At 43.7% G+C, this 14,293-nt stretch overlaps 1 protein-coding gene across 6 annotated transcripts in view; it reads right to left on the reverse strand.

Moving 5' to 3' along the window:
* Positions 1-14,293, reverse strand: part of TBC1D1 (TBC1 domain family member 1) — a 134,290-nt gene that overhangs the window by 7,238 nt on the left and 112,759 nt on the right. For all 6 annotated transcript variants that reach the window (XM_048509575.1, XM_048509580.1, XM_048509579.1 and 3 more), the window contains 4 exons: positions 11,893-12,137; positions 10,209-10,368; positions 4,211-4,380; positions 2,726-2,896 (listed from right to left, as the gene is read on the reverse strand). In XM_048509575.1, the coding sequence (XP_048365532.1) occupies positions 2,726-2,896; positions 4,211-4,380; positions 10,209-10,368; positions 11,893-12,137 (746 nt within the window). The remainder of the gene's footprint in view (positions 1-2,725; positions 2,897-4,210; positions 4,381-10,208; positions 10,369-11,892; positions 12,138-14,293) is intronic.

A 14,293-nucleotide genomic window follows, 5' to 3' on the forward strand; every position in this document is an offset into this window, starting at 1 on the left:
CATCCTGTCTTCCATTCCAGCTTGCTCAAGGAGGCTCCCGCTTCCGATGTTCGGCACGCACTACCGGAGAGGCCCCCTAAATCGACTATTATTGATGGTCACAAGCACTACTTAAATTGACGCTTATCCTGGACTTCCGCTTTAATCGCGAAAACGCCGGTAATATTTAGCCCCTCGGGTGGGATATTCCTCTGCATAACTGTCGGGTTTGGTTCCGAGAATATTGAAGCTCTAATTCTTATTTCTGCTTTCCACCGCGCCTTTCCGTGACATAAACCTGGGGGGAAGGGGTCTTCTTTAGGGGAGGCAGAGTGTATAGGATTCAATGGTGTTGATGGTGAAGTAACCTTGAGTGCATTCCACAGCCCTCGGCGATGGGCCAGCCAGCTTCTTCGGGCGAGACATTATCTTTATGCCAGATGAGGGACTCCGTTCCCTTGGGAATGTTGGTGAAGGGGGGATGGGGTGAATGGTGTTATAACCTGTGCCTCTGGCGGGAAGAGTCATTCCTGCCACTACGTGTATGTGAGCTTTCTAAGATGTCTTAATAAACGGACTTTTACACCCAAAAAGCCTTTTATTTCTGCTTCTATGGAATTCCTTACACTAGTATTGTGAGAAAGAGAGAAAAATTTCTCTCTGTCAACATTTTCTACCCCATGCATAATTTTATAGACTTCAATCATATCCCCCCTCAGTAGTCTCCTCTCCAAACTAAAGAGTCCCAAACGCTGCAGCCTCTCCTCATAGGGAAGGTGCTCCAGTCCCTCAATCATCCTCGTTGCCCTTCTCTGCACTTTTTCTATCTCCTCAATATCCTTTTTGAGATGCGGCGACCAGAAATGGACACAGTACTCCAAGTGCGGTCGCACACTTGTGGTGGGTTTTCCGGGCTGTGTGGCCGTGGTCTGGCAGATCTTGTTCCTAACATTTCATCTACATCTGTGGCTGGCATCTTCAGAGGTGTATCACAGAGAAAAGTCTGTTCACACTGTGTCTAGTGAGTTTGCTGTGAGAAAGGCTGGAATGGTTTTGGTGTCTCTGCACAGCAGAAGAAAGGTTAAAGAGCATAGCAGGTGTGCTTTCTTGATCCGGAGTGTCTCCATTTTCCGAGTCTGTTGGAACATTTCCTCCCCAAAGAGGCGTTCAATGTATTTCTCACAGCAAACGCACTAGACACAGTGCAAAACAGACTTTTCTCTGTGATACACCTCTGAAGATGCCAGCCACAGATGCAGGTGAAATGTTAGGCACAAGATCTACCAGACCACGGCCACACAGCCTGGAAAACCCACCACAACCAGTTGAATCCGGCCGTGAAAGCCTTCAATACATTTGAACCCTGCTTGTCTCTGATGGGACACAGAGTGGCTTACATCATTCTCCTATCTTTCATTTTATCCTCATAACAACCCTGTGAGGTAGGTGAGGCTGGGAGTATGTGTTTGGTCCAAGGTCACCCAGTGAGCATCCACAGCACGAGAGGGTATTTTCAACAAGGATTCTCCCCAGTGGGGACACAAGGCAGCTTACATTGTTCTCCTCTCCTCCATTTTATCCTCACAACACCCCGTGTGGTAGCTTAGACTGAGAGTTCGCAACTGACCCAACATGACAGCACGGGGATTCAAACCCAGTAGACTGACACACTTAACTACTACATAAGATGTTCTTAGGATGACAATCTAGTCCAGGAGTAGGGAACCTTTAACACTCAAAGAGCCATTTGGACCCGTTTTCCACGGGAAAAGAAAACACTTGGAGCCGCAAATAATTTTTGACATTTAAAATAAAGATAACACTGTATATATTGGGCTTTTTTTACCTTTTACTCCGCTCATTCTGAGAAGCGCATGGATGCGCCCGCCCTGCTGCCTGAAGGGCGGGCAAGGATGAAGCCGGTGGCTCGGCCTCGCCGGCTGCCGGGAAAACACCCGCCCCACTCCAATGGGGCAGGCAAGAAGGGAAGCCCGCGGCACGGCCCAGCTGACCATGGGCAGTTGGTGCGCCCGCCCTGCTGCCTGCAGGGCGGGCAAGGATGGGGCTGGCGGCTTGGCTCGTGGAGCCACAGTGCAAGGGCAGAAGAGCCGCATGCGGCTCTCGAGCCACAGGTTCCCTACCCCTGATCTAGTCAGAGGATGACCAACAAATAGGTAAGTATACCCATTTTCATTAGACTGAAGAAGGCAACTCCGACATCCCTGCTGGGTGACTCTGGGGTAGAAACAGTCCCCTCAGAACTCTCTCAGCCCCACTCGCATCACATCTCTGTTGTGGGGAGTGGAAGGGAAAGGAGTTTGTAAACCACTTTTAGTCTCCTCACAGGAGAGAAAGGTGGGGTATAAATCAAAACTCTTCTTCAGTGGGCATCTTCTCCTTACTTGAGAAGACTGAAAACCTATGGCAACTGGTTTCCTGTTAAATGTACATGAAGGCTTCTCCAGTTATACTTATGTTCTCAAACTATAAAAAAACATACACAATGTGGATAGTTCTAGCTGTAAATAAACTGATGAATAAGCTTGTATCACCAGCTTGTAACCTAACACTGAATGTACACTGTTTAGGAGAAATTTCACTCACTTCTCAGCGTAACCTACCTCACAGGGCTGTTGGAAGGCTGAAATTGATGTGGGAAGTCTGCAGCCCATGCAGCTTGGGGGAAAGGGCAAAAGAAAAACATACCAGATAGAGCAGACAAGAAAGAAAAATACAAAATCTATACCTGTAGCTCTTCAAGGAGGTCAAAATTTTGTTTACGTAAACTGCTGTTTGCCTTTTCTAATTTATCCATCCTCTGATTGTCATCGAGGGACGAATCTATCAGTTCATCCTGAAGTACGTGATATTCAACTTCATAGGCTTGCAGCTGTTTGGAGATGTCCATCTCAAATACCTGTTAAGTATTTAAAATGGAAGAGTATCTTTTTTTAAAAAAGATCAAGGAATTTCACTTATGAGAGCTTTTTAACCTTGGTTCCTGCGCACAAGATATATGACTGAGGTTCACGCATGAAAAGCATTTCCAGTGTTCAACAAAACACAGTAAAAAAAAAGACAGTAGGAAATCGCATTGCAATATTACCCAAAGATTTAATGTTCATGATTCTTGCGCGTGTGCGTGTTTACATGTGGTGATGTCAGGTCGCAGCTGACCTATGGGCCATCCTGTAAGGGCTTGTAAGGCAGGAGACATTCAGGTTGTTTTCCCACTTACCATCTGCTGTGCGCTACTGTCGCCAAGTAGCGCGGGGTCCCCCGGCACTCCCCACTACAGGGGCGGAGACAATGCAGCTGCCCCGACGCTGCCGCTCTCGCGCCCCCTCAGCGTGCATCATTCTTGGCGCTCCTCAAAATGGCGCCTTTTGATGACCCCGCGCAGAGCACGGGGTCGTGGGGAAGCCCGGGAGCGCGCCAGAAATGACGCGTGCTGAGAGTAGCGCGCAGCAAAGGGAGGTCATGGTAAGTGGGGAAATGACTTCAGATACCTTTTTTTGGCATACAAACATAGATTAAAATTTGCTGAACACTTAAATCAATAATAATAAAAAGGGGATTTGTAGTTGCACAGCTCAGCCATTTTGTTCCAGTTTTTGACAAGCCTTGGTTTTTAATACCAGTGAAAGAGATTTAGCAACAACGTTGGTAGAGTCTGGGTCTTTAACTGATAAGAGTAAGGAAAGTTGCTTCTTTTTACTTTTGAACTTGTCTTAGTGGGGTAATTAGTTTCTCTCGCAGATCAGTTTGAAGTTGGCAGTCCAACAGTATGTGGGAAATAGAATCTGGCATATTTCCTTCAAATATGCAGAGTCCTTTCGAATATGAAATAGCAAGAAATTCTCCAGAAAGAACAGATGATGGAAAGGAATTCAATCTGGTCATCATAAATGTGCATATATAGGAAGGGACATTCAGAGGTACCTTGCATTGCCAGTAGCGACCCAGGACTTCCGTGGTGGCCTCCCATCCAAGTGCTAACCAGAACCAACCCTGCTGAGTTTCTAGGAACTGACAAGATCAGGCTAGCCAGGGCCATCCAAGTTAGGGATAATTATTCTTGCCAGAATCTAAAAATAATCTGTTTTAGGATTAGGTACTTTCCAAATCTTCACACTCCAGTTCGGAGAAAGAAATATGAGCATCCCTTTCTTTCCGTTGGGACATTAATAGACTGCTCACAACTTTATAAGCTAATCTTTCTTGAGAATACCTGGTTAATGGTCTTTTCCATCTGTACCAAGCCCAGGTTTGGAAGAGTACATTTAATGAAATCGACTATCGCTTCCAGGCTTTCGTGCTGCAGAATCAAGGGCTTGTGGCTGCCCAGAAGGCTCAAAGCCACTTTAAATATGACTTCTGATCCTTGGAGAAACAGCATGTCTGAAAAGCAGAAGGTGGGCGGGGGAGGGAAACAGGGAAAAGGGAACAAAAGTTATGTGATTGTAAAAATCTTATTAAACTTAACCAGGCCAATTGGTACTACTTGTATGTTTCTGCAGGGCAGCTTTTCTCTCAGCCAGCAGATAAAGTATAAGAAGAAGAAGAAGAAGAAGAAGAAGAAGAAGAAGAAGAAGAAGAGTTTGGATTTATATCCCCCCTTTCTCTCCTGCAGGAGACTCAAAGGGGCTTACAATCTCCTTGCCCTTCCCCCCTCACAACAAACACCCTGTGAGGTAGGTGGGGCTGAGAGAGCTCCGAGAAGCTGTGACTAGCCTAAGGTCACCCAGGTGGCGTGTGTGGGAGTGTACAGGCTAATCTGAATTCCCCAGATAAGCCTCCACAGCTCAGGCGGCAGAGCGGAGAATCAAACCCGGTTCTTCCAGATTAGATACACGAGCTCTTAACCTCCTACGCCACTGTTTGGACCTGGGAGACCTGAGCTGAAAACTCTGCTCAGAGATATAGTTCACTATGTCACCTGGGCCAGCCTCGTTTTCTCTTAGGATAGCCTTCCTCACAGGTTTGTTGAGGGGACAAAATGGGGTAATCAAGAGCCAGCGTGGTGTAGTGGTTAAGAGCAGGTGGATTCTAATCTGGAGAACCTGGTTTAATTCCCCACTCCTCCACCTGAGCGGCAGAGGCTTATCTGGTGAACCAGATGTGTTTCCGCACTCCTACATTCCTGCTGGGTGACCTTGGGTTAGTCACAGTTCTTTCATAACTCTCTCAGCCCCACCTACCTCACAAAATGTCTGTTGTGGGGAGAGGAAGGGAAAGGAGCTTGTGAACTACCTTGAGACAGAAAGGTGGGGTATAAATCCAAACTCTTCTTCCTCTACCAAGGAGTCCAACTCTGGCCCTCCAGATGTTCATGGACTATGAACATCAGCTCCTGCCAGATAGGATTTCGTAGTCCATGAACATCTGGAGGGCCAGAATTGGACACCCTGGCCCTATACTCTATTATGAGTTCCATGTGAGAAGGGAAGGACATTCATGTACAATACTAACACACATTTCATAGCAGCAGGTCACACTAATACCTGCTGCTGATTTCTGAGATATGGCTAGGTCCACAAAAATGCCAATCCACTGTGTTGCTATGCAAATGAGCCTTGAAAGTTTTTCGTCACTCAGCTGCAGTTTGCCATTACTTCTGAACCGACAAGCAATGGCTTGGAAAAACCAGGATTTGGGAACAAACTCCTGTTAGGAATCTAGGGCTCCTTCCGCACATGCAGAATAATGCACTTTCAAACTGCTTTCAATGCTCTTTGAAGCTGTGCGGAATAGCAAAATCCACTTGCAAACAGTTGTGAAAGTGGTTTGAAAACGCATTATTCTGCGTGTGCGGAAGGGGCCTAGGTTTAGAGGTCAAGCACAAGCCAGTTTGCTAGTTCATATGTAATAATGAACTATGGTTGTGCGATAGACTCTGAGCTTTAAGGGCGGCCCCATCTTGAGTGCACTGTCGTAATCTAGCTGAAAGAAATGAACATCTGTCTGAAACATTGCTTTCATGCTATTTACAACTTTTGCCAGATGTGCTGACAACAATCAACTGCTCAAGCCAACCCATTCTTAAACAATTTGCCATCTGTTAGAAAGGAACATGCCTGATGTTTATGTTTTCAGTGGACAAAATTAGTTTCCACAAACGCTTTGGAAAGCAAATGCTCCAAAAATATTAAAATTGCAGAGAGTGTGAGAGATCCTGCGAAGGGCAATGCTTAGGCGCACAGCCGAGAAGAGCAACGCATAGGCAAGAGATCTCACTGGGAAAAGATGTCAGATTAGTATGCAGTTGGACCACTTGCTTTGCTCCTAATACGAAACACCCAACAGTTAAACAAAAGGCCAATTGTTCCAAGAGCAAATCCAGTCCAATGGCTTACTGCAAATGGGCAGCAAGACAGCAGCCGCGCAATGCAGACGTCCAAATAAATGTCAGCAAGACAAGAACACTTTGGGATTTTTAAAAAAATCAAATTAAATTACCTACAATCTTGGAACAGAGAAAACACTGTTTCCTCCAAGTTTCTTCTACTACTGAACAAATAAGAGTTTTTAAAATAATACATTTTTGTTGCGCAGGGCCGTCATATGACTATCGATTCAAGGGTGCTGAAAGTTCACAGAAGGAGAGGAGAAAAGTTGAGAGCTTTTGGAAGTTCAGCACTCAATCTAGTCCCTATAGCCCACACCACCAATTTTCAACTGATGGTACTATTACATGGCATATAGGTATTATAGAGAGCCCCAAGCAGCATAGCACAGGAGAGAACCTGGGAGTCAGGGCAGTCCTAGCCCTAACCTCCCTCAGCTGCCTCCAGCCACTATTGTCTGAGCTTCAGTCCTCCATGTCCAAGAACAGTGGCAGAACATCTACATGGCATGTAGAAGGTTCCAAGTACAATCCTTAGCATCTCCAGACAGAAGGATCAGGTAGAAGATGATAGGAGAGACCTCTGTCTGAGACTCTGAACAGCCACTGCCAGTCTGAGTAGACAATTCTGACCTTGATGGACCAAGGTCAGAAGACAGCAGACAACAACTTCACCTGTTCAACAAGGAAACAACGAGAGTTTCCTACTTTCCAGGGGTATTGTAAGTACTACCAAGACTATGGTTTTTATTTCTCATTGATTTCTATGGGAAGGGAGGTGAATGATTACTTATTTCTCTCCAAAAATATCCTTGGGGGAATCCCCTCTCCTTCAAGGTCAACATTGCAGGAGGTGGTTTGGAATTCTGTGAAAGGGGAATTGGCAAGAATCACGTCCCTCCAGCCTAGGAAAACTGAGGTGGGATCCAACCCAATGTCTGGGAAGTTCTTTAAACGCTTTAAAGCTCTACACCAGGCATCCCTAACCCTTTTGTTCCTTCAGGCACCTTTGGGATGCTGAAGCACAGTTGTGGCAGCAACCAAAAAAGACCACTATGGGAGGCAGAGGTATCCTGGATCCAGCCTGATTCTGCACTCATTCAGGCATATTTGGGCCAAAATCGGCCAAATATGTCCTGCCCGATTATGAACGAATCCAAATACAAGGTATTCGGGCCTTTTGTGTTTTGTTGTGGTTTGGTTTGCAGGCGCATTTTTAAAACTAGTGGCACCACAATTTCAGGGTATCATCCGGAGACTGTTCTAATGGTGTCACCCAAGTTTGGTAAAGTTTGGTTCAGTGGGGGTAAAGTTATGGACCCTCATAGGGGGTGCCCCCTACCCCATTGTTAGAAGAATTAGGATAAGCAGTGCGTTTTATTGCATGCTGAACTTCATTCCTTGATGGACTGTGAGGACAGAACACACTATGTAGTCAGCTGATGGAAAGACTCTATAGATTAGTTGATTTGCTGAATTAGCCAGGACCAAAACAATGCATCTTTAGTCCCCAAGAAACCTGTTGTCCAGTGAAAGGAGCAACAAGACTTGTGGTCCTTCAAAGATTAGAAAATATGGCATAAATTTCCATGAGCCAGAATCTACTTTATCAGATAAAGCAAGTCCTTTAGGAAACAGAACAGTGAGAAAACAACAAAATGGGGAAAACACATTAAAATCTAGGAACCCCCCCCCCCCCCCCCCAAGTTTGGCAAGATGTTCCTAAACACAAAGTGTGGTATATATTCAAATAACATATGTTTTAGTTTACTGGCATTCAGGCAGTACATTGATAAGTACCGCCAAAAACTGTCGCCTTTTATTATGCATGCCTAAGAAAAGGAATGCTGAGATGTAATCTCAATCCAGTACGCTTGAAACACTGACATGATTCCATAACTAAGCAGTTTATTCTGTGAAATCAGCAGATTTAGAGGAAGATTAGGGTGGCCATCAAATTCCATTGACTATTTGGCTCAAAATATGCAGTTTTGTCAAAATTTCCCCTCATTATAGCAAGTTTCACTCCCCCCACAACCCCCCACAAAAGACCATCCAAACTAGAATGATTTTTGTTGAATACACATTATTGAGTCCATAAAGCAGGAGTCCTTATCTCCTTTGAGCCTGTGGACACATTTGGAATTCTGGGACAGTGTGGTGGACGCAGCACAAAATGGTTACCACAAAACGAATGTCACAGGAGGCGGAGCCAGCTGCTGCAGCTTCCTTTCAGCCACACAGTGAAGATCCTTGTGCTGTGGTTACAACTGCTGTCAAAGCAATGTTTTTTAAAAATCTGCACGGCCAAACAAATCTTTAGTGGCCAAATAGAAGTCTCGTTGGGCACAAGCCTCACTTAGCCTAACCGCTTTCTAAAAACACTCCGTGAGGGCCAGCAAAGATGTCTGCGGGCACCTTGCCGTGGGTGCCAGAAAAGATGGGCACAAGAAAAGATTTCAGCGGACAGATTGCCATAAAGGATATCACTTTTTAAATACATTGTTAAACCACATTCCTGCCTACCCATAACTCCTTGTTTTAAGCAACAGCTAATTCTTCTTTCATGTCAATTTTACAGCCATCCCTTCTACATTATTGCGCTTAGTGGCGTGGCACCCCCACGAACTGGAAATCCGCATAAAATCTCTCCCTTCGTACCAGAGAGAATAACTGATTTTTTTCTTTTCCGTTTCTTTTAACGGTTAAAACAGAAATTTTGTATATTTATGGTATTAAAAGATAAAATATGTTGATATTATACAATATATTTTATGTGTTGCTGAGTCTCTAAACTTTTTCTGCGTCAGCTGCTGGCCTTTGCGAGTCATTTGCGACTTAAAAACTCCCCCCAAATTTCCATTTAATTTCTTATATCAGCCTTTTAAAAAAACACGCGCCGAATCCAGATTGGTGGGGAGGTTCGGGGGTTGAATCTAGATTTATTTTTCCGCCGAAGCTGCGCATAAACATAGCTTAGCTACAGCGCAACAACCAATCAGGACGAGGAAGAAAGAGCCGCTGAGCAGATCGTGCGTTCAATCGCACCATCGTGGGGATTGTTGCACTGTTTGAAACCGTGACAGATATCGATGTCCTCATCACACACTTGCTGCAGTGGCGAGGGTGAAACTGCGATGAAAAGGTGCCGTTTCTTTTGAAACCTGGTTGTATCTGACTTTAATTTCCCAGTGGCGAAATGGCCATAGAAACAAGCATTCTGCATGTTCTATTTTATCACCCCTCCCCCATTTTTTTTTACTGAAACACCTATTTTATTCACAATATGACTGCTCTACTTAAAATGGTGAAGTAACTGAATGTTTCAAAAGCAGAACAAGCTCTCTGAGACAAACAGACTGAGGATCAACCTGTTACCACCCTGAACATCCCTAGGAATGAGTTTACGGTCTGCCCTAGAACTGTTGAAAGAAAAGGTTTTCAAAAAGTAAAATGTGTTTGTCACTAATAAAATTTTTACATTGCATATGATACGTTACTAATATGGCTTTTTCCAAAACAAAAAAAAGATCATAGTTAAAGCTATAGGCTAATTGTATCCATTAAGCCATATGTACTTTAAAAAAATCAGCTAAATGACTGACCAATTTATGGACAGAATTCAAAGAGTGTTAAATAAAATTAACCAGCCAAATAAACTACTTCTTCAGTCAGCAGATGCACTAGAAACATCTGATACATGGAAGCAAAAATCTGCATTTACTATAATCTGACTCTGTGAGAACTACTTGTCTCCTTTTATTAGCTGATTTTCTTATAAAGGAAAAGGGGAAACCCCTTTATGGCAAATAAACTAAACAGCAACTGACAAGCAGTTATCATATAGGATTCTATGTTATCCCTGATCACAAGAGAGACTCACCAAACACTCTGGCCACAAATCCTAGAGGAAATTGAGAAGCAAACATAGTAAGAAACCATGGGGCGGCATACAGACTAGGTCCAATTTCATACGCTTCAAAATGATTGTAGAGGTCTCTGTGGTAATCATGAAGGAGCCGAGAAAGTTGATACATCTGGATCTGCAAGTAAAATGAGGGGGGGAAACCCAGATGAAATGGGAATGCAAAGTTACATCCATGCCGTAGTTTGCTGGTCATGGTTGGTTCACAAGGCATCTTTTGGTCAGTCAATAAGAACCGAACAAAGAGAAAGAGAGAGGACAGGGAACATTCAAGATGTTACAAGTCATGGCCAGTTCACTTTTACACCCCACGCCTTCAATACAGTCATGTTCAAGTAGATGAGCTTTAATTCAGAAGCCTTTTAAGTGGTCTCCAACTTAGCTGTAGAAAATGTGGAGGGCCATAAAAAACACAAACAAAATCAGAGTCTGTAATACAATGTCACTGAAGAATTGCCAAGCGACTCATTATCATCTAAATCTCCACACATTCTTTGGACAGACAACTGGTCACCTTCAGTGGAACTCAATTTAGGAAAGTCATTTCCACAGCATTCATATTTCCACAGCATTTCCACAGTATTCATATTTGCAAATGAGTGCTGTCACCCAGGGCAGAAGAAAAGAGAAAACTGATAACGGGATATTATACAATGGAACCTCGGTTTTCGTTGGTAATCCGTCCGAAAAGAATTGATGAAAACCGAAACTGATGAAAACCGAGGCAAACTTTTCCATAGGAATCAATGTAAATCCAATTAATCCGTTCTAGGCACTCCAAAAAACATACCAAAAACACATTTTTGGTGAATAAACATAGTGTTTAACGCTGAAAACAGTAACAAACAATAACACTAGGACCAGCTTCAGAGCCAGTGGAGCAATGTCGCACCAAAAAGCTGTACAAAGAGGTCTGTTTCTGACGCCTCTTTAAGATTTGTCTGAAATGGGGCAAGACATTGTCATTAAACAAGTTGCAGACACGGCCTGCAACAGCTTTGTCTGGGTCATTTTTCTCCACAAACCCCTGCACCTTACTGCAAATCGTTGAAAACCGAGGCCAATCAATGAAAACCGAGACAAATTTTTCACTGAAAAAATCGATGAAAACCGAAATTGATGAAAACCAAAGGCAATGAAAACCGAGGTTCCACTGTATGTCCAAACCTATCTTTCTTGCAGGGGAGGAGGTATATCATGAGTACAACCTCAGCTTCATGGAATACTTTAATGAAGCATTTGGAGCATTACAAAGAAGAGATTTTCAAGAAGAGTGGCTTGAAGTCAAATCACTTTTGTAAGCGACCATGCCAGAGGTGGGATCCAACCAGTTCTCACCACTTCTCTAGAAGTGGTTACTAATTTTTTCTGAGTGCCAAGAAGGGGTTGCTAAAGCAACCTCCCTGCCCAACAGGGACTGGAGGTGCGTGTGTGCGATGGCGCCACTGTTTGAATCCCACCACCATTGGAACCTGTTGTTAAAATTTTTGGATCCCACCACTGGACCATGCCCTATTTTGTACCTGTCCCATTAAACCTTAAAAGCACACGTAAAATCGCACACGTTTATTCTATCTGTTATCATGCGGTGGAAAACAACCGAACTAAAATTTGCTTCCTTTTAAATTCTCAGGTTCCTCACCTGTAAAATGGTCATGTCGGGTCGGTACTGTTTCCTAAGGCCTATGTCAAACATGAGAAACTTCAGCATCTTGAAAGCCTCTTCTTCAGCCATATGAAGCAACAGCACCCCTGCCACAAAGCTCAGGCCCTGGCAGTAACCGACTTCTGAATCCAGGAGGGAATAGGCCTTCAGGATATTGTAGAGTGACAGCTGCCCCGCTCCGAGCTGGGCTGAGAAATAGGGATGGGTTGGAAAAGTGCGCCCTGAGAAAACAGAAACAAGATTAGGAATGCAAACCACCGCAATCAAAAGCAGGTGCGCCATGATGTCAGGCGAATAAATACATCTCAACTGCTTCATTGAAGATACTGCAGGGCCATAATCCTTTGCTGCTTTTGATGCATTGCTTTAAATACAAACCTTGCACTCTACATATAAACAACCTGTACCTTCTTGCTGTGTCCCCGGTCCATCCAATACTTAGACTCAATTGATATCGAAATCCATTTATTAAAAGATGGATCTCAGTTAGGTTACACGGTAATGATCTTTTGATAAGACTGCAGGTGGTGCGCAGATTCCCCTAAGATATGCAGCTCTGTTTCTTCCAACCCGCTAAGCACCCTGTTCCTTCCTTAGCAATTTTCAAAGCCTTGCAAGTAGAGGTGGGATCCAGCAGGTTCTCACCAGTTCCCGAGTGTGGGTTACTAATTATTTGTGTGTGCCGAGAGGGGGTTACTAATTGGGTCTGCTTTTCCGTTAGAAATTCCATTAGGTCCAAAAATCATAAAGTCCTGTTGTTTCCTATGTGGCGTGTTAGTGAAGGTAGAAAACGGGATAATTCTCCCTGTTGAGCTGTTTTAAAAACATGTTTTAGAAATATGGTAAAGTTCCTTGTTTAAGGAAAGTATCCTTCTTTTGATTTCTAGAAACAAAATTAAGTATTTGAAAGTATTAAGTATTTGTCAGGCAGTCAATTAGAGGAGAAGTAGTTGTTTCTGTTGGCAGTAGACGATAGGACTTGCTATAATGAGTTTAAATTATGGACAGAAAGATACCAGCTGGACATTAGGAACTTTTTTTAACAGTAAGAGTTTTTTACAGTAACAGAGAAATTATTAATGCCCCGCCTCTGGAATGCCTGGCCACGCCCCTGTTGTGCCCCACCCAGCCCCATTGGTGCTACGCCACTGTTTGAATCCCACCACCATGGGAACCTGTTACTAAAATTTTTGGATCCCACCACTGCTTCCCAGACAGAGGCCATCTGCCTTATCTCTCTGCTCGGGAATCTCTGAAGCTCACAAACCTCAAGAAAGCAATACAGTGGAAAGTAAAAGTAGCCAGGGAAGAACAGCTAATGCTTAGCATCGCAAAGACAGGCAGTCCAAAGATACAGACGCCACATCGTCCTGGAGAAATGGCAAGAACTTACTAGGACTTGACATTTTGTTAAACAGAAGCATCTGATTGTTAACACATGACCTCAGTCTGGAGGTATGTCTGAGCCAAAATTACCCTGGAATTACTCCAGATTACACAGATCAGTTCCCCTGGACAAAATCAATGCTTTGGGGTGTAGACTCTATGACATTGTAACCCACTGAGGTCCCTGTCTTCTCGAGGCTCTGCCCCAAAATCTCCAGGGGTTTCCCAACCTCGATTGGGCAACTCTGCTCCCCCATCCCCCACCAGTGGCCAGAATGACCTGATAACCCAAGTTTCCCCCAGAGGTGAGGACACAGACAGAAAAAGAGAGATTCCTCATTTGATAAGGACAGGGAAGGGGAGGCAAGGGAGAAAGGGTCAGAGAGAGGAAGAAAATAAAAGGACTTAGTTCCAAATGCTGGCACTGTGGAGACCAAGAGGCATATTATAGTCATATGTGGATAGAATGTGCAGAAGTGAAGATAGAAGTTCTTCTTCTCCTGTAACAGCTTAACTCAGATGCTAACAGTATAAAGAAAAGTGATATTAAAATGGTATAGAACATCAAAACAACTAGCATATATGATAAAAGGACTTAGTTCCAAATGCTGGCACTGTGGAGACCAAGAAGCATATTATAGCCATATGTGGATAGAATGTGCCAAAGTAAAAAAATTTTGGACAATTGTATTATTATATATCGAGAAACTGGTGAAGATAATTATTGATTTAAATAATGACTTAATGCTCATGGGTGTAATGGAGGATAAAAGGGTGGATAAAAATATAGTTATATGTATAAAATAATGATTAACGAAGCCCATGCAACAATAGCTTTGGGCTGGAAAGAAAAGAAAAAATTGACACTTCAGAAATGGCTGGAATGTATCTGGGAACAAGTGACACTTGATATTTTCGATATATTAACCAAAAATAAGACGTGGCAAGATAAACAGAAAGAAATTTGGAAGATATGGACAATATACGTGGA

Source organism: Sphaerodactylus townsendi, linkage group LG10 (assembly GCF_021028975.2).
Source record: "Sphaerodactylus townsendi isolate TG3544 linkage group LG10, MPM_Stown_v2.3, whole genome shotgun sequence".
Lineage (NCBI taxonomy): Eukaryota > Metazoa > Chordata > Lepidosauria > Squamata > Sphaerodactylidae > Sphaerodactylus > Sphaerodactylus townsendi.